This window comes from Rhipicephalus microplus, chromosome 7 (assembly GCF_043290135.1).
Source record: "Rhipicephalus microplus isolate Deutch F79 chromosome 7, USDA_Rmic, whole genome shotgun sequence".
NCBI lineage: Eukaryota > Metazoa > Arthropoda > Arachnida > Ixodida > Ixodidae > Rhipicephalus > Rhipicephalus microplus.
In genome coordinates this window covers 21797418-21825071 of record NC_134706.1, presented here as the reverse complement: position 1 = coordinate 21825071, position 27654 = coordinate 21797418, and the positions used below count along the sequence as shown (strand labels likewise).

Genomic DNA, 27654 nt, shown 5'->3' with positions numbered 1-27654 from the left:
GGCCGTGGCACGGCCTTCGTCAGAGTAAGAGCACATATATATATATATATATATATATATATATATATATATATATATATATATATATATATATATATATATATATATATATATATATATATATATATATATATATATATATATATATATATATCGGCTGACGAGTTAGGTTTGCCCCCCCCCCCCTCGAAAAAGAGTTGGTACGCCCCTGGTAAAGGGCCATAGTATTGAGCCATGTCATCTGTTATAGCGGCATGCGAGTACAGCATTGGCCGCACCACGTTTTACGCGATCCGAAATTTCCCCCAAGTGTGAAACAGACTTACAACGCTGGGCAGTGAAAAAATTGACCCTACGTGAAAGGCCTGAATGAGTACAGGTATATACGAGGCAAACGGTGGGCGCCTCTCGTCCCCCCCCTTCCCCCCCCCCCCCCTTTAGTGTGAACACAAGGGTGGCATGTGGGACACCCCACCCTCCATTAAATATAGACGTCTTGCACTGACGTCACTAAAAGCGCCACACTGGAGTATTAAAACATGAGATGCTGGTTGTTTTATTATTCACGCACAGAGAGGTTCCCGGCTCGTCGTTTTTACGTGAATGGAAGTCGTTTCTCATCAAAGCTGCCATCGTGGAATACCAGTTCCTCTCAGAAGCGGCATCCATGACGTCACGCGCAAGCCATGTATAGGTTCTGGGGCGTAGGTGGGGAGAGGCATTACGTTCTGAAGTAAAGACCGGACAGACCGGCAGATTTAGTCGAATGTCCGTTTGTGTCCTATATCTACAAGGCAGAAAAAAATCACAGCATATCCACGGAGTGAATGATGATGAGTGGGAAGAAGCACCCGTCAGCCCATCCGTCCGTTCGTTCGTTCTTGCTTCCGTCCGTCCGCGCGACCATCCATGCGTCCGTCCGTCTGTCCATGCGTACGTCCGTGAGTCCGTCCATCCGTCTATCCGTCCGTTAGTGCGCACATCCGTTCGTCCGTCTGCTAGTCTGTCTGTCCGTCCGTCCATGCGTCCATCTAGTGAACACTCCAAGTACCGCCATCTCCCATCTCGCATCCCCTGTGGCTACCTACTACTAGTACTACTACTACATACATCGGAGGATGTACAGACCCACGCCTTAGGGAGCTTCGCCCCTAAAAATTCAGAAAGGGGCGAGGTGGAAGGCATGCACCTACCCGGTGTGATACACCCCTGGCTACCCCACTACTCACTTATGACCACTCAGGCGTTGCCGATAACGTTGGCCAAAGGCACGTGATAATGCCTTCCAAAAATTGTTTATTTCTCCTTTTAGGAAAGCCATGGGCGACCAAAAGCCGGTCAATGTGACAAACAATTCGCGAATCATAGTATTTTGTTTTTATGATTTGTGAAGCATGCTGTGGCTTGGACTCAAACAGGGGGGGGGGGCTCACTCCCCCCACCCCCCAATGTGCTCGCCTATACACACTTAGTCAATTTTCGGGTAGTGGGCAAGTGCCATACGACGCGTGAACAAGAAAAGAAAAAAAAAGATATAGATCCACCTGAGTGGGTATGAGCCATGTTTGAGGTATCATCATCATCATCATCATCATCATCATCATCAAGGTCACGCGATCTTGGTCATCCACCTGAACAGGGCGATTCGACCAAAGACTCGACATCTGGATCGATTCATCCTCGGTGTAACATTATATAAGCGGAGGCTTTAAAAGTGAACCGCGTTCAACACAATGCGGCCTCAGGCTCTACCTCCGGGGGTCGTCCTAAAGAACAACCCTCCGGCCGTGGCCCTACGGCCGCTGAATGCCGAACCGATGCCACTCCCGAGCCCGAAAGGTGAGGTTCACAATTAGTTTGAAACGTACCGAAGACGCAAACAGTGGAAGGGGACAAATGTTTCGTGGCGTTATCTGCGTTGCCATCCCATGCGTTGTTCATTGTCCATTTAGACACTATGACCGGTGACGTTGCCATTGCACTAAAGATGACATGATGTACCGTAGAATTTGGCCGTTGGTTCCTTCAACAAACTTGACCCCTTTTTGTACCAAGACGCCAGGCCGTTTCTGGACGCTCCTCCATCGGGTCAGCGGGACGCCACGGTGGCCGAGCAAGGCGGTGGCATGATGGGCAACTTCGGGGGTGGCATCAGCCCGGGCTCCCTGGAAGGCATCTCCCGTCTGCGCATGTGCATGTACATCATGGGCGCTATGTCGGTGCTGTTCCTGCTGTTCGTCGTCTACGTGTATGCCATGTTCGACGGTGAGCCTCAAGAATCAACCTCTGCGCTATGTGGGCTTCTCCATTAGAGCCGCAAAACTTCATCGCAACGCTCCCCCCCCCCCCCCCCCCCACCCGGTTGGTCGAGTTTTAAAGAGAATTTTTACGAAGGATGATGAAGTGAAAATGAGGTGATGACATGCCTCATTTCTGGTTGTATAAATGCGAAGAAAAACAAGTCACAGCTTTGCCGCAAAGGCGAAGCAATGAACGCGATAGGAAGAAATTTGAAGGTCACGTGCAGAATGGCAAGCAGATCGAAACGTGCCCTGCGTTTCTCACGCACAAACGACTAACGAAACATATTCACTGGTACAGATGAACGCGAATAAGCGTCTCAGTTGTTGCTTAGCTGTGTCTTAAACGAGCGCCCTTTTCGCAAACGGAGGCTGTGCAACGATTGCAGTGACCTTTGTGCAACCGATAACTACAACATAATCGTTCTGACGAAACCCAAAGGCTAGCCAAGACGTACAATTCTTCCCACTGAAAAATAAGGGCGCGCGATCGAGCGTACACCCCCCTTATTCTCTACGCGGACCAAAAGTACGCGTGAGAGATGAGAGCCGCCGCGCGCTCACTGCGCCAGCTTGCTGATAAGGCTGAAAACACTATAGACCCCCCCCCCCCGAGATGCCCGCCAACAGCGGTATATGGTAGATATGAATAGCTTGCCGTTTCAACGTTCAAGGAGGTACCTTTCTGTGGTTCTGTGGTTAACGCCTCGCATTCACGACGCGGAGATACCACGTTCGATTCCGCGCACCGGAGCCCTTCTTCTGGGATTTATTTGTCTCTTGCGTTCACATATATATACATACGCATACATATAGGGCGCATGACACCGACGCCAGTGGTGAAATCTAGCCGAGATTGTCCATAAAATTGCTATCGCAATAAAAAGCGCGTGTCCTATGCGTTACCAGCGAGATGGAGCGAAGGGTGCGATCGGCATCGTAACATCGTGCCCGCTTATTCGCCGTGAACTTTCACCGCAAAGACGGTGTTTAAATTCCGTGCGCTGGAGTCTTTTTTCGGGATTTTTTTCTTGCGTTTTCATATGTATAGATACGTATACATATACGGTGCATGACATCGGCGCCAACGCCGGCGGCGAAATCCAGCCAAGAGTGTCAATATAATTGCAATAAAAATTTCTTCGAATGCGACGTCACTGTCCTTCGGCCGCTCTTATCATCAAGAACCTTAAGGTGCGAACACATTGGCGACGTGACCCTTTCCCACGGGCCGCTAACCAATAGCGAGACGCTGTTTTTTTTCTCTCCCTCTCGTGCAGCGTCAACGCTTCTCTCCCGTGGAATGAATTGTCCCCGACCGAATTTCGGCCGCTTGCAGCCGGCTGCCACCCTTGCAAACTACCAATAAGCGCCTGATTTTCCTCCTTACACGGACGTCGTAAGACCGGGCATTGTTCTCCTCGCCCACGCCGCCTTTTCCCAGATGCTCCCGCCTCAAATTGTCCACTCTCGGCTCGGTACTCCTATGTAACTTAGAAGTGTGGCAGCTTGGGCTAGTTGGTATGGCATGACGATAGCTATGGCACGAGAACAAAACGACGACACAGAGTCTTTCGTGTCCTTCTTGTCTCTGTGTCGTCGTTTTGTTCTCGCGCTATTACTATCGGTACACCAGCTACAATAAGCGCGCTACTTGCCGAGTGGCAATGCCGATGGGTGGCACGCCGTCGCGGCTGGCTTTCCGCCAGTGTGCACGTACCTCAGGGGCCAAAGGTGAACATTTGGAAGAAGTGTACCTGGTTGGGATAGAAACTAGAGAAGTAAAAAAACTCTAACCAAGATAAAATTTAGGAAAAAAAAGACATTCCCAAGCCGGGCCGGCTTCCTCTTCAAGGGTGAAGAGGAACCGAAATGTGCGGTGCTTATATGCGGTTGCTTGCGGTGCGGGAGAGGCTCGCCGTGACTCGTTGCAACGCCCGGCAGTACAGGGAGGGTAATGTCCCCGCGACGTCCCCGCAATGTCCATGTGGCAGAGTTTGCACCCCCGCCCTTAGTTGACTATAACCCTCTCCTCATCCCTTTCTCTTGCGCATGCATATGTCACGCGACCACTTTTAAGCTCTTTATTAACTACGTCCACGTTCGCGCGGACATGACTTCTTGAGCAAATTACAAAACGGCAAACTACTGAGTGTCCTAGAAAACTAGATCCTTCGTCGCCCCGAAGTGTCATTTACAGACACTCCAAGAGCTAGCTCCATAAGCCAGCGTTAGCGGTTGGTGTCTCAACAAAAGAAAACAGTGGTGTGCAGATGGCACAGTGCGCGGCTGCGTAGGCCTAACAGCATAAAGTTCGCAATCGATATTTTGTTTGCGTACGAAGTACTTCGAAGCAAAGAGATGCAGCTCATCTTTGGGGACAGTTAAAAAAAAAGATATTTGGATCAGTCGACCAAAACGGGAGCCCTCCAACACAGCAACCTATCTGAAGTCTGTCAGGCACTTTAAATAAATAAACAAACAAATAAATAAATAAGCAAATAAATAAATAAGAGGATTATGTAGTGGCAGTGATGCGGCTACAGAGGTCCCAGAAATATTTTCAATTTGGGAGACTGCAGTTACCGATGCAAGTAAAAAAGATAGCCCATTGGTTTGAAAAAAAGAACTCAGTACAGTACATTTCCCACTACCAAAAGTCGGCAGATGTACTCAACGGAATATAATAATAATAATAATAATAATAATAATAATAATAATAATAATAATAATAATAATAATAATAATAATAATAATAATAATAATAATAATAATAATAATAATAATAATAATAATATCAGGAGTTTTACGTACCAAAACCAAATTATTATTATGAGAGGTGTAGTTGTGAAGGGCTCCGCAAAGTTTGGCCATCTGGCGTTCTTTCACGTGCACTGCATGGCTCAGTACACGGGCCTCTACGACTTTGCCTCCATCGAAATGTGACCGCCGCAGCCGGGATCGACCCCGCCACCTTCGGGTCGGCATCCTAGCACCACAACCACTGCTCCACGGCGACGGGTGCAAAATATAGAGGAGTTCATTCGGACTCACTCATGAAGGAAGGAAAATAGGAGGAAAAGAACGGCAGGGAGGTTAACCAGCCTGTAGGCAGCCGGTTTGCTACCCTGCGCATGGGAGGGGGATGGGGGAGATGAAAGAGAACACATTCGGCAGCACACGCGCGCACACTCCGTCATATTTCAGTCTTGTCTTTCGCGGTGTGTGACATTGCTTCTTACAGCCACTTGTTCAAGTGCGTGTCGCGTAGGAATTTCAACAGAGCTTTTGTCGCCTTCTGTTGCAATGTCTTCTCTCGGGCACTTGACGGAATAGTCCACAGACAAGTGCACTTTGCGATTAAGGCCTCCTCAGACGCAAGAAGCCCTAAATTTGCCTCAAGCAGATGACTTACCAAAACCTTTTCTCAAACGAACTTACTTGCGCTGAAGTTCAGAAAATTATTAGTAAGGCTGTACTCACTCACACTTACTGGTACTTCTAGTCTGAGCGAGTCTGCCAGACTATGGCTACGACAAATTGTCGTGCGCAAATCTGTTCCAAACGAGATAGCATACGCGAAAGCTAGTTTCACCACATCAATTGTCTTTATAAGGAGAAGCCAACTTTTGCGTCCCCTGTGGTGTCATCGCGATAGTGTGAATGCACTCGCTCATCAAGACATTAAAAGGCAGCAGCAGCGCCACCAAAAATAAAGAGCTGGAGGGGGGGGGGGAATCTCCTCCTTGATTATTTATTCTCTCCCTTCATTTCCCCCTTCCCCCACGTCCCTTATAGCGAAGATTGTGAAAGCACGATGCACAAGAAAAGAGTGTCAGAACGAAGAGCGTGCACCACCTTCTACATCAACTGAGTAATCTCGCATCCTGAATCTTTCATGCGTGGAGAAAGGAAAATATAGAAGGAATCCTCCCGCAAGAAAACTGAAGCAAAAGTTGTATAAATAAAAGAAAAGAAAACAAAGACCTTTGGCCCAACACGTGACACTGACGTCAGAGCGCGCCGCACACGCGCCAACTCGGCTAAATAGGCTGCTTCTTCACCGACGCACAAAGATACTCGGCCAGTACGACGCGTCTCATAGGTATCTGTTAGGCCTACACTACAAGCTTCAAAATGCGTATAGAGTGTAGTAAAAACAACCGCCCCCCCCTCCCCACGTAGGAAAAAAGAAATTGACTACGTTTCTACCACGTGACTTAATGCTCTCTCGTAAAATTTGTTACTTCATGCCTGCATTTGAGATATAACACTCTGGTGGGGCTGTTAGCAGACGCCTATGCTTTTGAACCTCGTCATAATGAACACTGATACAGCGCGTCATCCGTTATAGCGAACTCAATGCGAATTTTGGTTGGTGTAGCTTCACATTAGTAGACGTCACATTAGTAGACGAATCAATCGTCTATTTAAATAGACGATTGATTTTACCTGAGGCGCACGGGCGCTGCGACGGACGCTGTTAAACGGGCGTTTTCTTATTTTCGCATCTCGCGACGTCAATTCGCAAGTTCAGGCAACGTGGAATGTACCAACCGAACCATTTACATGTGCGAACGTCCACCGTTGTACAGTTCGTTTCTTTGATGAAGGGAAATGTTAATCAACAGCCCATCGTGGTAGCACTGAAACTTATCCTTGAATATGCCTATAACTATAAAGCATAGTATATTCTGGGCGCTGTACTATAACAAAACCGAAATCGAGAGCGCTAGCACGACATCAGGTATGATGAAGAAATGAAGACGCCATCGACATACTGGGGCGCTTTCAGCCATGCTCTGCCCAGCCGGGACCTCTATTTACGCCATTTATGATCATGTGAAAACTGGCACGGCAGCTGAAAAGAGTCGCAGCATAGTATGGAAAGCATGAGAAAGACGGAGTACAATAAAGAAATAAATGCAGAAAGTGAGAGATATTCAGACATAGCGATATAAGAGGATAGAAAGAAAGACGACGTAAGCGAGAAATTTAGAGAAAGGGATGAAAGAGGAAGGTAGAGAAAGAAGCACAAACACGTGAGAGAGAGAGAGAGAAATAAATAGAAATAATTAGATTAAAAACTAATTTGAAAAACACAGATTAGAAAGGAAGTAGAAAGCAATCGACGATGAAATAGAGAAAACTTGCAAAATGTAACAAAACAGCAAAAGCCAGAAACACACAGCTGTCCATGAGCCACACTCTCTTTTTACCACTGCGGCTGCAGTGCGAGTTGTGATATTATTATTATTATTATTATTATTATTATTTAGTACCTTTATGCAAGCCGTATATATGATTTGTCACGGTCAGCCTTTATCTCCTCTGTCGCAATATGAGTATCTGATATAACAAACAGATTTATGGTGCTGATGATGATGATTTATGGTTCGTTATAAGAAGGCGCAGTCGTGGCCGAGTGGTTAAGGTGATGGTCTTGATAGTTCGTTATAAAGACATTCGACAGTAATCGGAAACCAACTGGCACCTCTTTCGCAGACTCTGGCGGCGATCCAAGGGCAGTGCCGGGAGTTGACAAGCCAGTCGGCTTGAACGGTAACGGTGAGCGACGTCAATTTCCAGTTTTTAAACCACACTGCGACATTAAAAGGCTGCTGGTGCTGGGCGAACTCCGCGCGTGATGTCACAGAAGGAAGCGACCGCAGTTCAGTCGAGTCGTTAGCCGATTCCGAAAGTCCGGATCGTGAACAGAAATTTCCTAGGCGACCATTGCATATGTTGTTGCATGTGTTTGTATGTGTGCATATACACGTGCAAAATAAAAATTTACAGGTGAATGTGGATGGTGTTTGAACCCTATTACCGTGCTCCTTCCACGCTCCTCATTCATTTTGGCTACAACAGTGCCAAGAATCAAGAACCAATACCAAAACTATGTTTGCCAAACTCAAATTGAACTGATTGACAAGAAACTAGCATATTTTAATCCAGTCTCGGTTCAATGTTTTTCGATGCCTTAATTTTATTACTTTTATGTTCCAACTCATCTGACAAGAAAAAAAAAGGAAATTCTCTCAGTGTATTAAGTTCATCAGACAATCACACGCCTTGGCTGACTTGCAGTCACATTTTAGAGAAGCTGTGTGCAAGCGGTGCTCGTGCAACTGTTGGCAATGGTAATATATACCCTCAAACCTCGATATAACAAAATATCGGTTATAATAAAGTAATTGAAATATAGTCTTGCAATAGACATTTTTGGGAATATATCTTTATAACGAATTTTCGGATATAACAAACATATTTTGCTGTAAGATGCAACTGTTATGACGTTTGAGTATGCAATCGTGCCATGTACCAGCAGTCTTTTATGCCGACAGCGACTTGGAGTAGCAAGCACAATGCCTGCAACCTTGCTAGGTTAATTATCTAATTGCTGTTGCATACAATACCCGACAAAAATTACAGGAGAGCGTGCACACTGCGCAAACTTCAGTGGCGCTTCACAAATTCAAAATTCAGTTTAGTGTAACAACCATTTTAAGTGACCTTCACTGTCTAGTACAACACAATTTGTGCAGCATGAGCCCTTGAGGCGGCAGAACTAATTATGTGGTAAGCCCGCCATTAAAATGGCTCCATTAATAATGTGATACTATGCAAAGTTGGCTCACTACTTGAAGATTGTGCAGTGTGCATCCCCAAATGCCATCGTTCGCTGCGATATCAAAACAATGCTGCGAGCTTCGCGCGTGCGAGTCGCATGCGCAATGCCAGTTAGGTGCTGGAACGATGAATGAACTGTGGAGCAACAAGATCGCCAAGGGGACAACACAACGACAACGGAGCCAGAGACGACAATGTCCTTCTTCAGGACAACATCTACTTGGGCCATCGGTTGAGGACAGACAAGCGATGAAATACGAGGTAAGAAAAACAGAGAATCCATAGGCTTCAGACGCAAAGGCATCGCACAGAGGGGGGAGGGGAAGGAGTAGCAGATTGTAAGGTACTCTATGGGATGACGGTGCGATCAAACTTTCCCCCAACGTGAAGCTCTGCCCACACCTACGTACAGACGCATTACTGGACATGGCTTACGACTTCGGATAAACATTGTGTAAATTGCAGTAGATTATTTCAGCATCTCGGTTTTTCAGGAAGTCGAAGGTGTAAAGGTCTCAATACATGGACCTTGCGTTCTACTGTTAGTCTTATAGAATTATATTACTATTAAATGCAAAGCATCTCTTTACAAACCAAGGACACATTTAGCATTTCTATCTATCGTATCTCAAGCCACCTTTATCTAGGTGCTCTTATAGACTACGCCTTGGCTTTGTATATGCCGGCATTGACATCATAGGGCAAGATGAACACAACTCGAAAGTCTCGGCATATATGACATGCCTGTCGTGTAAACAGCGAAACTCTTTTCGACAGACACAAGTGGTGCATATCCACATACCAAGGTTCGTGGTATGCAGATATGCCCCACAGGTGATGCACAGTCAACACAGGACAGCGAAACTAGACTGAGATATCTTTATCAAAACAGATGAGGCTCGCAGATCGTGATTATTTGAATTGAATCACATTGCTCAACATTTGCGGCAGTGGCGCTCGTCTAACGTTACTTTTGGTTACAGTGTTCGCGATGCACTTTACAATCGGGCGATAAACATTACACATGCACTCTTATGACTCAACAAGCAGTCGTCTACAGTCGTGGTATTGTACGGTATTATGTGCTATGACACTCTCTTCAGAAAGTCTAAAAACTAAAAACTGGTCGGAGCTGGTCTAGCCACTTTCCCGTTTCCATCTTCGTTTCGTGTGTTTGTTATTTTATTGGCTGAAATTTTTTCTGAAGAATGGTGTGTACCGACTGTGCAAGCTATCCACTTGTGCTTGTGATGTAACAATTCCCTTGCATCAGGCTGAGCTACTAAAAAAGCGAGAATTTCGTAAAAACTTCAATCACGACAAGATAAATGCCTGGAGTAAAACGTAAATGAAGTGACACAGGAAGCAATGTATGAAGAATGTAGAAAAACAGACAGTATAATTTATTTGAAGGAATAACAAACACTCAAAAAACAAATGCCTGCAGAATGTGGACAAAGTTTGCTCACACAAATGCTTAGTTCTTTGACACCTACGAGAACACGTACAAAGTTTCTTTCTTGCATTGAAAAAAAGAACGCACGATGAGATGCAAGCTTTAAACACCGAGCAATGCACCGTACAAACATGACTAAGTATCTGCGCCCTCGCAGTTGTTGACCGGCCGAGCTTAGGCTTAAGACAAGCTGTAAAGAGAAAACATTACAGGAGTCTATGCAGGTATTAACTACCTCTAATTTCTTCCATTGCATCGCCGACGGTAAATATGAAAATACTTCATCTGTACAATTTCCAGAGCTCCATACTCCACTCTGAAAGTAACAGCTAGAACCAAACCTTAACCGTAACTTTCACCACACTTCAGCATTGCCAATCTCGTCTTGCATCGCCAGAACTTGTTAAAAACAATCACTTGAACTACTCTTACACATCAACCTAAATTAACTTTTTGAATCTGCTGCTCCTCTGATACAGGTGTCACCTTGACACTTTTACTTGTGATCGAGCTCCAATAGAGTGCCAATTTCATGGCCGTGATTGGCTCCTATCAATGTTGCAGAAATCGGCCAATCGCGTTTATTAAATTAAGTGCTCATCGCAACTCAACTACATTTGATAATGCACTGTTCAACACCTTCATTCTCTGTTTAAATTAAAACTTGATCGGCGAACAGCCGGCAAGCTTCACGGAATAAGTAATGTCTACGTGAAACTCTCGCTATTTATGCAATACTTTGTAGCCCGCTAGAACTTCGTTCTCGTTATTTGCTTCGTAGTGTCCCTCCCCGTGTGTACCTGAAAGCAATTGAAAAATTCACAAGAACATTTTGATAACAACATCGTTCATGACTTCTACCAGATAAGGTAATGTTTCGCCAAAAGGTGGCACTGTTCTAGTCACGCTCAAGTTCATGGAAAACTTCAGTGAGTAGCATTAATAGTACGCGGATACGAAGGACACGACGGCTTCAGAGACGAATGCGCGCCAGCAGATTATCGTGAAGGCACCGGTTTTGGCTTTGGAAGTCACGCTGGCCAAACGCCTTCCTGGAAGGAACCCCTTTGGTCCAAGTACAGCCTTAGAGAGATCTGAAGGAGATAAAAATACCATAGCTTGGAACTTGAGTGACTCGTGGCACTGCTGAAATTTAAAAAAAAAAAAGAAAAGCAGTGCCATTACCATGAAGACAAAAATAGGACACATGCAACAGAAACACATGCAAACCCATGAGGAAAAAATTTCATGGGATGGTGGCTCCCCACAAAGCTAGCTTGCAAATGTATTGGTTGCAATACCGATCACAGGCAGTAACATTTATTTGGAAGTTGCATTTCCAGAGGATACAATGATATAGCGTTTGCAAATGCTGTGTCCCACCAGCCTTTGCTCCAGGTGTAAAACTAAAGCACATCTAGCTCATGCTGTGGCGATCAGGCATTTATTCTACTTGCCTCATGGCATTTTGATGCTGTGAGGCATCATAAACCTGAATTAAAGGAAAATTTTTTTCTTTACTGATTTTATTCACCAGAGATGTTTCCCTGTAACGTTCTCCCATTATTGCGTTTCCCCCTTATTACGTTCACCTGTAACATTCACATGTAACGTTCATCTGTGATGTTCGCCTGTACTCTTGACAGTACGAAACGCAGGCCTGCACGCAACATGTGGCACAGTCACAGCGAAAGCTGGAGGAGCAGCCTTTCGAGAGCCTGTTCTAGATGCTTTTGCGGCAATTACTGCAGGTACATTCATAACGTACCCACTGCGCCATAAATCAATTTTTCAAAAGAGGGAAGTAGTCACCATGTCATTATGCATCATTATGTGAAGAAGAGACACAACTAGCATTACGTGAAATCCGAACAGCAGCAATTGTTCGCAATGGCACGGCGCACCTGGTTTGGCAACACTGTGCATGTGCACAGCTGTCCGTAGCGATATCTGGTCGGAGTGAGCTACACCACTGCGAATGCATTTCGCTGTGGTGGTAGTCTAGTTGTTCGACCACAGAGCCATGCTAGAGCTTAAAACTTCTCGAAAAGACCATACGCGGTTGTTATGTAGGGCAAGAAGTTTCATTCACAGGTGTAGTACACTCGAACCTCATTATAACAAACTTGCATCCTAAATGAAAATAAGTTTGTTATATTAGAAAATTTGTTATAAAGGGTTTTTTTTTTTTATTACATACTGCAGTCCGTAGACCAAGCAGGAGGGGCACAAAAAGGGAGCATAGCGAAAAAAGAGAACAAGTTATACAGCAAGTTAGAATACACAAAGCTACTGAAAACAAGTCATACTAAATAGGATGCTTAGTTATACATATCTAGAAAAAAAGCGAACAAACTTCTAGAAACAGTTTCAAGCACAAAAAGTAAAGCTACACAGTTGAAATAATAAGATGAGCTAATCTAGCATTGAAATATCAACAGTGTTGATTACACAAAAGATGCATGTAGTTTTCAAAGTCGGGAATGCCACGTTCAGGAAAAACATTTGAAGGCAGTGCATTCCATTCGCTAATGGTTCTAGGAAAGAAGGAATGTTTGAAAAGGTTAGTACGTGCAAAGTAAGGTGTCAGATCATGATTGTGAGCCTGCCTGGTTTTCCTGGAAGAAGAGAGAGAGATGTATTTACTGGGATCAATATTAAACTGATGATTACGAAGCAGGAAAAGAAACTTGAGTCTGGCGATAGTTCTACGCTGTTTCAAGAGCGGAATGTTGTTAGTAGCCATAAGTGATGAAGGAGAATCAAGATTGTGATAGGCATTATAGATGAATCTTACCGCTCTCCTCTGGACCATTTCAAGTTTATAAACATCCTTTTTAAAATACGGGTCCCAGGCTACGCATGCGTACTCTAGACGGGGTCGAATAAATGTATTATATGCAAGAAGTTTGATCTGAGTTGGCGCGTTTTTTAGTTTGTGTCTAAGAAACCCTAGTTTTCTAGAGGCGGAGGAACAAGCGTCGTCAATGTGGTTACTCCACGACAGTCGATTGGTAATATTGACTCCCAAGTATTTAAAATTGCTCACTTCGATCAACGGATTATTATTTAAGGTGTAGCGTGATGCAAAAGGGGTAATTTTATTTGAGATACGCATATAGACCGATTTACTAATGTTTAACTCCATCGACCAGGCATGGCACCAATCGGAGAGAGAATTTAGGTTGTTCTGCAAGCACTCTTGGTCTCTCACTTTTAATTGGCTTGTAAAGAATGCAGTCATCTGCAAAAAGCTTTAAGCTTATGGCGGAGGTGTCAACTGATGAAACGATGTCATTGATAAAGATGAGAAACAAGACAGGGCCAAGGACACTGCCTTGTGGAACTCCCGAGGTTACAGGTAGAACCCCAGAGCAGCAGCCCTGGACCTGGACAAACTGTTTGCGGCTGGTAAGGTAGGAGCGGATCCAATTAATTACAGTAATGGGTAGGCCAATGTTTGAAAGTTTGGTGAGTAATTTACTGTGGCAAACACAGTCGAAAGCTTTTCTAAAATCTAAGAAGATGGCGTCTATTTGGTCGCCCTTATCAATTGCCATAGCGAAGTCGTGAATTGTGGTGACAAGTTGAGTGTTAGTCGAGAGGCCCTTCCTAAAACCATGCTGGAAAGGAGTCAAAATACTGTTATCTTCAAGAAATGACATTATGTAATGCGCGATGATATGCTCAAGAAGTTTACAAGGACAGGAAGTTAATGAAATTGGCCGGTAGTTTTCAACATTTAGGCGATCACCTTTTTTAAATACGGGAATAACACGTGCCGTTCGCCAATCATCGGGAAGAATTGAATTATGAAGCGAAAGACGAAAAATATGGGTGAAGACATGCGCGATAGGTTCGGCGTAACGTTGCAAAAATGCATTAGGTATGCCGTCGGGACCATCGGAAGATTTAGTCTTAACATTCAGTAACAGTGAAAGGACACCTTCGACAGTTATGAAATCGGCAGATATAGTAGACAGAGAAATAATGTTTGTGTCAGCATGATCTCCCCGAGTGAATACCGAGTGAAAATACTGATTGAATTGGTTTGCAATTTTGACTGGATCGTTAACAATACAACCATTTACCGATATCTCGGTTTATTCTTAACACTAAATTTATTGCGATACTATATTTAATTTACTTCGTTATAACCAATATATCGTTATACCTGGATTCATTATATCGAGGTTTGATTGTATAGGGTAACGGAAGAGTAAAATACCAACAAGGCATCACGCAATGCTAACTGTACGATGAGTGCGAGGTTTCAAGCTTCTCACGCGCTGCAAAGGGCTTGACCATAATTCATTGTCATCAGCCGTGTGTAAAATTAACAATGTGCACATAATTCCTTAGAGATGCATAGCGGGCACGTCCACAGAAAGACTAATATTAGCGTAATGGGTGCTTCCTTAGTTCACAAAAATTACGATTCATGGCTTAGTTGATACCTTGCAAATGTGCTTGTACCAGTTGTTTTAAGAGGTTAGAACGGTCTTTAGAAAGGCGGTTCTTCTAGCCATCGCTGCGACTTTCCTGCTAGTTTCGTGTAGTACGTCCTAACACTTTTCATGCACTTTCTTGACGCTGCGATTGATGAGGCTAGAAGATTATGGTTGAGCCCTTTATAATTGTAGCCAGCATTGAACACATCACTCGTTGCACAGTTTGCATCATCCTATGCCTGTGTCATTTTACTCTTCTACCATTCCATGCTGCATCTTCTATCATGATTCCTTGCCCAAAACGATGGCCGTACAGGGTCTTTTTGCGAAAGCAAACCAATGGTGTGGCGCTGCAGTAGTATACCGTATTTACTCGATTCTACCGCGCCCTCGATTGTAACGCGCACCCGATTTCCACCGCGAAAAAAAAAAAAAAAACTTAAGACATCGATTGCAACGCGCACCCACTTTTCTCGCTGGCCCGCACGATCACACCACTCGAAAAAACGACCGCTTTCGTGAGCGTCTGCCATTTAAATATGAGGTACGGGCGAAGCTTGTGCTCATCTGACATGTAACAGATCATTGCCGTCACTGTAGTTTTACCGTGGACCGATGTCAGCACATGAACTTGCTTCGCCCCCTTCTCGACGGTTGTGGTGCCAGGCATGTCGAAGTAAAGAGGTGTCTGATCGGCATTCCCGATTTGCCCAAGCAGGTAGAAGTTTAGGACGAACCTCTGAAAACTGTGAAGCTTTTCATTGTATTCCTCCGCAAAACGTTTCGCATATGCATGTTCCCCTTCGGACGGAAAAGCCTTCCCTCTTCATAAAGTTAGTTAGCCAGCACCTGCTCGCTTTAAACTGGCTCCACATTAGATCTTTTTCTAAGAATAATTGCATAGCCCGCACTTGGAGCAGTTCTGTCGTCACGGGCCGCTGTGCCGCTCGCTGCTCAAGCACATACTCGCCGAGCAGGTCTTTAATTTGCGGAAACCGGCCCTGCTGTGGTCCACTGAAGCCTTTGCGTGAAGCTTTGCTGTCGACAATCTTTTGCTTTTGTTTCCGCCGGTCCCGCATGCATGTTTCGGGAACTCCGAACGACCGCGATGTGGCCCGATTTCCGTCCGTTTCTGCACACGCGATGACTTTTCTTTTAAAAGCGGCATCGTGGTGCACTCGAGTTTTCGGAGTCAGCCCTTCCACGCCGTCGATGCTAATGCACTACTAGATGACGAACTCCTCAGCACACATACGAAGTGCCGCACATGGGAAACACATAGGCAGAAATGCCCGACGCGCCGTGCCGACGCACGTAGGGGGCGGCCATTTTGGATTTGCCGATGGCAATAGATTGACCGTAATTTTTTTGTTCGTACTCGATTCTAACGCGCATGTGATTTATGAACTCGCTTAACCGGAAAAAAGGTGCACGTTAGATTCGAGTAATTACGGTACTAGACTACCACGCAGGGGGGCCTGGATTCAAACCTCGCTCAATTCCTGGATCTTATTTTTTTCTTTCGCATTGTGCACGATAGTGATTAAGGACATCGGTGGTGGCACTGAACAACTACGCCACCAACAACGACTGTTGTGATCTCACGACAGATTTTACTAAGGCGCATTTCTGTCACACTAGGACATTTTGCATATGAAGTAAATGCTCCGAAAACTGATGTTTCGCTGCAGACGTGTCAACAATTTTGAAAATGTGAGAAACACAGCTCACTTTAAAGTTCCAGATGTCGCTGAAGAATGCGTCCTTCCAGATCCTGGTGTACCTTGTTGACCTGGGAGACAATGGCAGTGGCAGCACATCAGTTTTATGCAGCAGGTACGAACAATTATGTACACAAGTCCATGCTCAGAACCATTTGACCAAGGAGAGGATGCTTGTAAGCACACTGAACAGAACCCTTAAGAAGTCATGCTGGCACAGATTATTGCGAATCAATTGTGCGGAATCCAATTCTCAATATTTCGTGCCCGTGTGCTTCGACTTGATGTGTTGACCTTCGCACTTCCAACTCTGGGCTTCCTGGTTGGCTTTATTGGTAGAGCGACTAACCCTGAAAGGTGTTGGCCCCAGGTTCGATTCCCAGACAGCGACAAATTTTTTTGCAAGTAAGAGGCTCACTTTTGAGAAATCCATATTCACTTCCTAGTGGCTTCTTGCCACAAACAGGTGGTTTTAATGTTCCCTAAGGCGGCAGACTGGTCTTAGACATCTTTTTGTTTATTTCTTAAGTGATCGTGATCAAACTGTACAGGATTATGCAGTTTTTTCAGCTGACTTCAAATATTTAATTAGTTTTACTGCAACTCATCTTGTTCCTGAGATAACTTAAGCTTACTTCCTATTGTTTAAGGCCACCATAAAAAAATTGCTTAAAGAGATATTTGATTGATTGATTGATTTGTGGGGTTTAACGTCCCAAAACCACCATTTGATTATGAGAGACGCCGTAGTGGAGGGCTCCGGAAATTTCGACCACCTGGGGTTCTTTAACGTGCGCCCAAATCTGAGCACACGGGCCTACAACATTTCCGCCTCCATCGGAAATGCAGCCGCTGCAGCCGGGAATCGAACCCGCGACCTGCGGGTCAGCAGCCACTAGACCACCGACCACTAGACCACCACTAGACCACCATTAGCCACTAGACCACCGCGGCGGGGCTTAAAGAGATATTTAATATGTGCCAACATAGACTAATGACTATAGATTGAAAGTATGCAAGAGTTTTTGTTTTTAGGCCTTTCTTGGTTATTTTACAGCAAAATAAACTATCCATTTTCAAAAGCAGTTGGAATTGTGTTACAATTTTTATGAGTAATTATTAAAAAGGCTTGTGCTCCTAATTTTGCTCCCATACTTGCATTCTACACACACATACAAGTTGCCACTGAAAAAAGAATTATTGTTGTACCTGCCCTAGCTGCATAGATATTGAGGCCTCAAAATTGAACAGCTGTAAATTTACTTTTTAGAAAAAATGAAAAAAACTGAAAAACGCACAGCTTCTTCAAAAAGCAACAATCATGGTGCACATGTTTTGCAATCCTCATGAAGGTGCTCATAAATTCGTAGCAGAGGTACTAACACAGGTGCCGGCAAATTATGAATAAGCTTCGAAGTCGGTTCCCCATTTTTTTTTGCAGGTTCTGTATGTTAACAGCACCAAGAATCTGGACAGTTAGGACATTAAAAAAAGTTACCACTTCGTGGTGTGTTAGAATTTGCAGAGAGATAGAGAAATACTTGCAAAAAACAAATATGTCAGTTTTAGAAGTCGATTTTTTTCGTAGCTTTTTGGTCCCAAAGACCAGTCTGCCCCCTTAACTCGTTTGCCGCCTTGCGGGAGTCCACAGACATCTGCAATATGATCAGCTAGGTGCAGAGGCCTCACTTGTGTCAATGACCGCTTATGTTCGCCCGATAAAATATTCAGGCACCTTTCACTCTGCCCTAGGTATGGCCTGCCACACGACATCTTTGTTGAGAGTGCCGGACAGTATGAATCCAGAGTATGAACCCACACAGTAGCATACCAACTTACTAGTTCTCTATTCAAGGTCAGTAAGGAAGAGCTAGTACCTTGTGGCTGTATTGCTTGATACGTTGCTTGAGAGTTTTGACGTGGTCCTCGTCTGGCGATGCCTTTGGGTCAACACCATGCTGTTCCAGTTCGGTCTGAAAGTGACCCAGCTTTCGTATCCTATGCTCGTAGTGTTGAAGCTCCTCCTGCCACACACAGAGGCCCAATAGGTTTGAGGAACTAAATTTGTAGTGCTTACTCCATACTTACACAATTGCAGGTTTGACCCATTCTATCTAAATCTGAAAAACCAAATATGGAGCACGACAAGTGAAACTGAAACTACTGAGAAATCAGGCACGCTGTGGCATGGTTATGACAATATTACATTAGGCTACCATTAACGCATACCTAACTTTTTCGTGTGCAATCCGCACCCTCAGCAACGATTCACGGAACATTTAAAAAAAACAGTCCCCTTATAATGCTGCGATTCTAGCTTTCCTGCATAGCTGTGAAGTGCTACCATGACGCCACCTTCGAACACAGGAATAAGTTTTTCAGCAATATCGTAATTAAATTTGAGTTATGAAGTGTGATGGCACTTTGTTCTTTCGCCGTGCAATTTCAGAAATGTCAACCTACATTTGAGTCAACTTTCAAACATGTGAATACAGTACATCATCAAACCACATAACAAGATTACGTTGGAACTAACTGGCGAACTTAAAGCAGATGGTGGCAATGTAACCAGGCAGCATTTACTATGAAAATTACAAATGGTTTACATATGCTGCTAGTGTTCTTGAACTTTAAATTCATGAATATGTCTCGCAGGATTACAAGTAGAGCACGAATGTGCCTAAACTTCATCCTTTTAGCTTCGAATGCCTTGGAGTCATTGCAATTTCATCAGTCAATCGAACATGACACTAGAAGTTTCAAAAAGTGTGCAGAGTTTCAGTGCCTCTGCCTTCATAATATATCTCTCGGAAATTTGTGAAGAGAGCATAATTAAAGCTTCAAGAAGTTTTAAACTCTCAATTGTAAAAATTAGATCCACAAACAAATCTACGGGTACTTGGGTAAAGTCTGCACATCTTTGACAGACTTACAGAGACAAAAAAGCATGCACGAGAAGTTCAAAGGGTCATTTTCATGCAGGACCTGCGCATTTGCTTGTTGCAGCTCGTTTGTCTTGCACGAATGCAGTCAGAGTTTTTCTCTCTCGCGCTAGAACCTGGCAAATTTTCGTGAGAGTGTTCATACCTTGAGAGATTCTAGTTCCGCGGGCGAGAAGTCTCCCTGCTGCGCGAGCTTCCACAGCCGCTGCACTTTGTCCTCAGCGAAGCCGCCCTTGCGCTTCCAGGCCTCCTCGGCTCGGATGTTGAGCTTGCGGTACGACTCGAGCAGGGCCTCATGGCCCTGCTTCTCCAAGTCTCCCGACAGGAGACCATTCTGCCGCTCCTCCTCGCTCAGCATGTTCAGCTCCACGTCGTCTGGTGCAGCACACACAAAGGTAAGTCAGGCTTAGCTTGAACTACAGTGCAAGCTAGGCTTAACCATCAAACTGCCAGGCAAAGTAGGCTTAACAAAAACCACTGAAGTCACACAACAATACGCAGTTTTTGGCGAAAAGTAAGAGTAATAGGTTTACTGTGCTAAATGCACCGTACGAAAATATTCCATTAAAGCTCTGAAAGCTGCCACAAAACTCGCCCACTGCCGGCAACTGCAATTTTGCCATGGCACGCGTGATATAATATGCTGCATGAAGCAAAGCTGTCGTCTCCTGCCAAAGTTTCAGCTGCTGCCAAGGCATTAAATGTTAACCCATATATTTCCAGTGTCCAAGATGTAGGACGCTAAGAGCTTTCAGTGTAACTCGAATGTCATTTCTGTGAAAAAGGTAGCGCCACCTAAGATGTGTTTATGAAGCCCTGTCCTCGTCACACAAGTCTAGGTGATCGCTGGGCTATAAATTACCGCATGCTTGCAGTCACAAAATGGCTATTTTGCGTGCGTGTAGCCGAGTGCCATACCGCAAGAATATATATACACATATATATACACATATATATACACATATATATACACATATATATACACATATATATACACATATATATACACATATATACACACATATATATATATATATATATATATATATATATATATATATATATATATATATACATATATATATGTGTAATATACAGTCAAATTGTTCTTCAGTTGTTGGGTGTGCAGTAACTTCCGGATGACAGTGATAGGCGCTAAAGTTTTTTGTTTGCCATGTGTCAAACATTCGTGCCCTACATATAGGACGGCTCCAAAATTATTGTTTGAAAGAGGCTTTTTATTTTAAAATAAAAACCTTATTCTGTTTTCTGAGGTCATGGAAGAAATTATTTTGTGGAAATGAATTATTTTGTTAATTTTCCTAAGTTTGGGCATATACGGGTTAACTATTGGCTAAATAAAGTCACAATTGCTCCACTCAATTTAGTGCATAATGACCATAATATCAAATAGACACAAAAAGCACATACTGACAAATTCCCCACTTCACAAATGCCAAAGTGAATAAAGTGCAGCTACAGAAGTCCACATAATGAAACACCTGTTTCAGTACTCACTGGCCAAGTCCTTCTCATCTTTGTCCTGTGTTGCATAGAACTGGTCAATCTTGTCTTGATGGTGTTGGAATTCTTCCTTGAGTGTGCGCAGCTCTTGATCTGTGGGAGACGTAAATGCGCACCACACTTAGCCACAAAACTACAATTACTAGTTTAGTGCACTCAAAGGGGTATGTAACTGCAATTTTACTAGTTCATATTGCTCAGAACTGAAACCTTCAGCTCATGCTGGGAAGTGCTGTATGTCACAATGTGTTAAGCATGCACAAATATTCAAACTACCGAATAGTCACTGAACTTTTTGTATATTCACCATCAACAAGAAAATCATGAAGGGAAACATTTTGACTAATCACCATCAACAGAAAAACCATGAAGGAACAAAAAGTTAAGAGACTGAAGTATCATATTTCTCGTTTTATTCATTACAAAGATGCATGTAATTCAAGCTTTTATGGTACTGTCTGACTATTTACTCATCACGAGATGAATTTCTGCTTTAAACTCGTGATCACTAGTATATTTGACTAACACTCGATTTCGTTCTAAATTTCACTATTTGCATATCCCAAATAGTCAAATCACTTATGGCATCACATCCTGAAGAAACGTGTATATAACACTCAAGCCTTGTCACAGCAAAGTTGCATCTTGCAGCAAAAAAGAAAAAGTTCATTATATCTAAAAATTCGTTATAAAAGTATATTCCTAAGAATATGTATTTTAACACTCAATTTACTTTGTCATAACCAACATTTCATTATATCGCTGTTCGTTATATCCAGATTCGAGTGCAATCATCACTTCTCCATTCGGCTCATTCAGAACCAGGCTATTCACATTGTTACCAGTAGTTCTTTTCACTCTTCAACGCTTCCTCACTCCTTCAGGCTAACTTTATTCTTCATGAATCTTGTTTTTTTGCCATAATTTATTCTTTTCCTTAAACTGTAACAAACAGCCCGCCTATAGTTTCATTCAATTTAGATTGCTCTCTCATACTAACGGCACCTAGGCTTGCCCGTAATTTCAACTTTTTATTATCTAAATGCAACACCAACTGTAAAAAATGATGTCATTTTTGGCAATGAAGCTTTCGAATCACTTGACCTATTTACTTGACATCATCTACTTCACGTATATTTAAAAAAAATTGCACATATAGCTCAGTGGCTTATGTGTATTATTATTCATTATTGCTTTCCATGTAGTTACGACAATGCCATTACGCAATTTCTGAGTATAAAGCCTCACACGTCAATTCTATAAGTTTTTTTTCTTTCTGTCTCCGTGTAGCATTGTATAAGTTTGCTCTTTTTTGTCCATGTGTGTCTTAGGTGTGCTGCTTTAACCCACCCGATATGAAAAAATATTTTTAATTGAGGGTTCCCTACAGCGATTTCACAAACATGTTCTGATAGGCTTGCAAGTTGGCAAGTTTTATGGCACCATAAAGAGTTAATTCTTTTTAATTTCTGTATTTTCCGCCATAGCTGTCCTAAAGTGAGCTTTAAAAGCAGTTCTAATTTGGAAGAACATCTTTTGCAGGCAATGTTATGTATCCACTTTTTTTGTAGGACCCAGTATATATATTTTTAAAGCTTTCGCTGGTGGGCATAAAGCACAATGAAACTGTACAGCAGCCAAAGAGGCTTTTCGGGTGTCATGGTGGGTGTAGGGTAATACACCTTCCAGCATTGCGTCGTACATGCAGAATTACTACAGCACAATTCACACTACAGAGCTGTTCTTTTTAGTGAAACTATTGGATAACCTACCGCTAAGGCCCGCCTTTTGCACTTTCATCCAGAGCTTGTTGAGCTTCTTGTCCCGGAACATGTAGCCTTCTTTGCGAGCCACGTTCGGGTGTTCGGGAGGCTCCTCCTGGTGGTGCTTGAACTGGTCGGACAGGTCAAACTTGTCCACGATCGCTGCGAGGAGGAAGCGATAAAGTTTGAATCGCACCTTCAAGTGACCGGAGTGTGTTGACTGTGCTTAAGGCTGTACTTAAAAGGAGAGTCTACCCTGTCATACAAATATTTTGCACACTGAAACCTCGATAAACAAACTCGCATATATCAAAATATCCTTTATAACAAAGTAAGTTAAGAACAGTCTTGCAATATAGTGTTAGGAATACACCTTTACAGTGACATTCCAATTCTAACGAAGTTAATTTCTTGAAAGATTTAACTTTGTTACGATGAGGTTTGAGCGCATACAGAGATGGCTCTGTAGAAGGACGAAGCTCTGTAAATGTCCACAGAATATCCCAGCTCTGTAAGCGTAGACAGAATATTTCACTTTGACAATGAAGTCGATCTTCACATCATGCACCTACTGACAGTGACGCTACTGTTACGCGAGGACGCAGTGTCTTAAACTGAGGTGCCTTCACATGCCAGTATGCCTAGTTGTACACCCAAACATTCAATATGGTCACTTCCGCATCACGAAAAACATTAAATATGGCGGCTTGTGCTTCACCAATAAAGCCAGGAAGTGCAGCAGCCATGGAAATGTTTTGACATCTTCCACAAACATGCAACGAGAAGCTCCATACTGTGTTGCAACTACAGGGTACGGCAGAAACCGAAACGAGCTCTTGAAAATGTAGTGTAATTACTTTTTCATGGTGCACTCATGCTTGAGGCTTTTAGAGACTGGAGTAATTTCTTGAAAGATTTAATTTCCTTACGATCAGGTTTGAGTGCATACAGAGATGACTCTGTAGAAGGACGAAGCTCTGTAAATGTCCACAGAATATTCCAGCTCTGTAAACGTAGACAGAATATTTCACTTTGACAATGAAGTCAATCTTCACATCATGCACCTACTGACAGTGACGCTACAGTTACGCGAGGATGCAGTGTCATAAATTGAGGTGCCTTCACATGCCAGTATGCCTAGTTGCACACCAAGACATTCAATATGGTCACTTCCGCATCACAAAAAACATTAAATATGGCGGCTTGTGCTTCACCGATAAAGCCACGGAGTGCAGCAGCCATGGAAATGTTTCGACATCTTCCACAAACATGCAACGAGAAGCTCTATACTGTGTTGCAACTTCAGGGTACGGCAGAAACCGAAACGAGCTCTTGAAAACGCAGTGTAATTACTTTTTCATGGTGCACTCATGCTTGAGGCTTTTTGAGACTGGATGTTCAATATGACAAAAAAAAAAAAAAAAAAAAAAAGAAACATTTTTGTGTCAGTACACCATCAAGCCTAAACATGCGCCCACAGCTTCCTAGTTACAGTTTAGGTTGACTGTTACGGAACATTAAAACTTCCACAAGAAGGGCTTCTAAACTAATCCAGACAGTCTAGCTTTTGTAACTAAATATTTGTATGAAATGTACAGTGCTTGAAGACAACTTGAGAGCACTTGATTTTCAATCTGCTCGAGGAATGTATAGAACATTCAAAGAGGGGAGGTGCAGGAAAACAGCGAAATACCGCGTTGGTAAGCTTGCTAAAGGCACAAAGACATCAGCTTATGAACATCAGTGCGGTGCATACACAAGCAAAGTAACCAAATGAAAAGATGTGCCCGGTACAAAATGACCACAATATAAAAAAGGGTAACCAGGCTCGATCGTGACAACTAATAATGAGATTAAGATCACATTGTGTTTAATTGATCTTTGATCACGCAGACAGGTTATTCTATTTGGGAGAGGTTCTCGGAAGATATGATCCAATTTGTGGCAGTCTCAAAGAAGGCTACACTGGTGACTATGTTGTAAAAGGGTGTGAAAAACGGCTAGGTTAAAATGAATCAATGTATGTTGATGTATAAATCAAGCTGCTACAAAAGAAACCCAATCATTCACGTTGAAGCAATGAAAGAAGTTCCAACTTACAGCATTGTACTGAACCACAATGCGAAGTTTCATTCGCATAGAGTTTGTAGCTTAGTGCCGTTTCAGTTTGGCCATCCCGTCTCTGCTAGGGCATCCACAATTTACATGTCACCCTGCAAAGCTGAAGATGTGGTAAGATACCTTTGAGCTTGCTTCGGAGTTCAGCCTCCTTGAGGCCTTCCTTGTCCTGTCCCGCCATTTTCTTCCAGGCAAGCTCTTCTTTGTCTTGTACTTTGAGGTCGGCATAGAGGCCCTTCATCTTGGCGTCACTTAGCCTCTGTTCAAGATAGATTGCAAAGAATAGAAGACATATGCACTCGCACAAACAAATGTATTCATACCAAAGCATATGAGCGAAAAAGATCTGTAAGTGAAGAAGGATACACATTTGGGCGAATCGATCGTACATCGTGTCAAGGAGCAGGGCTGATAGAAATTGAGGACAACAGTATCAGGATACTTGCAAGACTAGTGTAGGCTATCACCTGAAATCTTTCTATTGGAAAAACAACGAATATGTAAAGGAGTTCTTTGGAACTGCTACCATACGTGCATACATGGACATGTGTCCAGAACAAGACGAAAAATATAAAGTGCTTTTTACAACTTCCTATGAGTTTTCAAGAAAATCTCTATCATGGAGAAATACCGAAGCTTGGCTGGCACAGCCTTCTCCTAAGTCGAGAACAAAAAGCAGTTGAGCCGAGAAGGAATCGAGACTTGGAACATTAACAAGTTGGAACAAGGCTGCATCAGCCAAGTAATTGTGTGAAGAGATTGCTTCTTGACAACTTACGGAATGTAACCAAAAGCACATGTATCCATTTCATCATATTTCAGTCGACACCCGGCTTTCATCTTGCCCGTCTCCTCCTTTTTCCATCCGCACGTCTTCTTGACAACATGTCCAAGTCGAGAAGTCATATCTCATCAAAAAGCTAAATAGGCACTGACAAAAAAAAAAAAAAACGCTTGGCGTGTTAATGAACCAAACTTTCTTCCTATAACCTCAGCGGTTTGGGTACAACACGAACAGCGAAGACGTGGACATATCACTTACTGTGACAGCATAGTAAACGACGGCGTATCTACTCGAGAACTTAGGCAGCAAACAATTAAGGTAATGCTCCTTTGAGAAATTGAAGATGCTCAATAATGTGGAGCTCAGTCCTGAGTGACAAAGATTTCATGTCAATTAACGCGTTACGGGCGTGAAGATGGCGATGCAAAATGATACAAACGTGTGCACCGCAACGATTGTGCCGCGCAACTGTGCCTGGAAATCGCTCGAAAGCCTTTCGTATAGTAATTAGCACGAACACTGCTCAAGATTTTGCAAAGACTGGCTTTACTGTCGAAAAAAAAAACGAGCCGCTCGTTAACGAAAACGCCGCGTGAAAGGAACCAGTTATCACCGAAACAAATCGACGTTTCAACAACATCAGTAGTTGCGCTTACCTTCTGTGCCTTCTCCCAAATCAAGTTGAGCTTGTGCATTCGAAACGGTTTTTTCTCGGCGTTAGCGGGGGGAGGTGGCCCAACTTTGTTCATGGCTTCGCTGTACTTGTTACCGCTGTGGGCCCCGGCTAGGCAACTCGCGGAGACCAAGACCACCCCGAGGTAAACGACTTCGCGAAACATTACTGAGTTCAGGTAACGCCTCGACGATAACTCGAAGGTGTTGACTAGATGAGCGAGCCTTCTCAGAACTTCGGCGACCACGCTGATCACGTTGAAAGCGCCAAAGTGAACGCATTAAGTGAACGTCGGCTTCGCCTCACGACTATTCGCACGCTTTCGGGAAAAGCCCACCTACCAGCCGCGTGGCGTCACGCCACGCCTACCGAGTCAAGGCGAATAAGCATGGTGGCCAGCGCCTCTTATGGCGACCGCAGTCGGCTTAATAAAAATTCAGTAATTAGTGTAACGCTAAATCTGCTTTAATCCCGCACTAATTATGAGCTTAATGTTGTGATAATGTGCTTCTTGTGCAAACATTGGTGCACTTCGCAATCTTGTGTGTAGTGCCTGCTGGGGCTCTCAATTCCGCGCTTTAATTCTTTCGTAGGCCCTAGCGTAGTTCTAAATCTAACACCTTAAGCAGTTTAACTAACGAGAAACGTAAGAATGTGCATAGGGCAGGCAACCCAGGTATGAACCCCGGAGGCGCTGCCATGACAATCGCACGCTTGTCGCAGTGGTGGCGCCCTCTCTGGCGCTGTACACGCATCAGCCGGATGTTACAGAAGTGTTTTTTTTTTTAATTTAGGTAATCATCAGTAAGTCTTGTTTATTTCCGCAGTCTACGCTATTTCAGACCTGGCTTGTTTATTTTGCACCAGTTTTGAGCATTGTTAACCTTGTTTTATGCCTGTATTGACCCATAAATAACCATGCAACATAAAATAGTGAATGGATGACAAGCAGGGCTTTAAAAGTGTTATGAACTTTTAAGAACAGTTCGGTTTAGCCGTAGCTTGCCCAAACTATATAAATGACCCCCATCATCCTGTTGTGCTGTTGTCACTACGAAGCCGAAGCTTGCTCAAAATAAGTGACCTCTATCATCCCGTTCTCACGAAGAGGCATAAAAGCATGCGTGGATACCACAACATTGATGTGTTCTTGTAACTGGACCACGGGCACAGTGGGGCTTAATATTCGAACCATAGGTGCACCTCAATATGACTTACGGAGCTGACTTCTCAATTTTTAAAATTTCTCTAGTTGCACTGCCGCCTCTGACAACATTGGTTCCGGATTC

At 43.6% G+C, this 27654-nt stretch overlaps 1 protein-coding gene across 1 annotated transcript; it reads right to left on the bottom strand.

Annotated features, from left to right (window-relative positions):
* Positions 1-11052: 11052 nt before the first annotated feature.
* On the bottom strand, positions 11053-26673 carry LOC119180056 (alpha-2-macroglobulin receptor-associated protein). The gene is made up of 8 exons (XM_037431190.2): positions 26349-26673; positions 25032-25167; positions 22800-22952; positions 21022-21120; positions 19649-19878; positions 18439-18585; positions 16572-16632; positions 11053-11483 (listed from the first exon to the last, which is right to left on the bottom strand). The coding sequence occupies exons 1-7, from the start codon at positions 26529-26531 to the stop codon at positions 16573-16575; spliced, it is 1008 nt and encodes a 335-aa protein (XP_037287087.2). The 5' UTR covers positions 26532-26673; the 3' UTR covers positions 11053-11483; position 16572.
* Between the last annotated feature and the right edge of the window lie 981 nt (positions 26674-27654).

What these genes read in the sequence shown, in the direction of transcription:
- LOC119180056 (XM_037431190.2), bottom strand. Translation starts at nt 26,531, where the DNA reads ATGTTTCGCGAAGTCGTTTACCTCGGGGTGGTCTTGGTCTCCGCGAGT. An exon ending in AGATGAGAAGGACTTGGCCA is followed by an intron (nt 19,879 to 21,021) that starts GTGAGTACTGAA and finishes GTGCTGCACCAG; the next exon opens with ACGACGTGGAGCTGAACATG. An exon ending in TCAAGCAATACAGCCACAAG is followed by an intron (nt 16,633 to 18,438) that starts GTACTAGCTCTT and finishes ATTGTCTCCCAG; the next exon opens with GTCAACAAGGTACACCAGGA.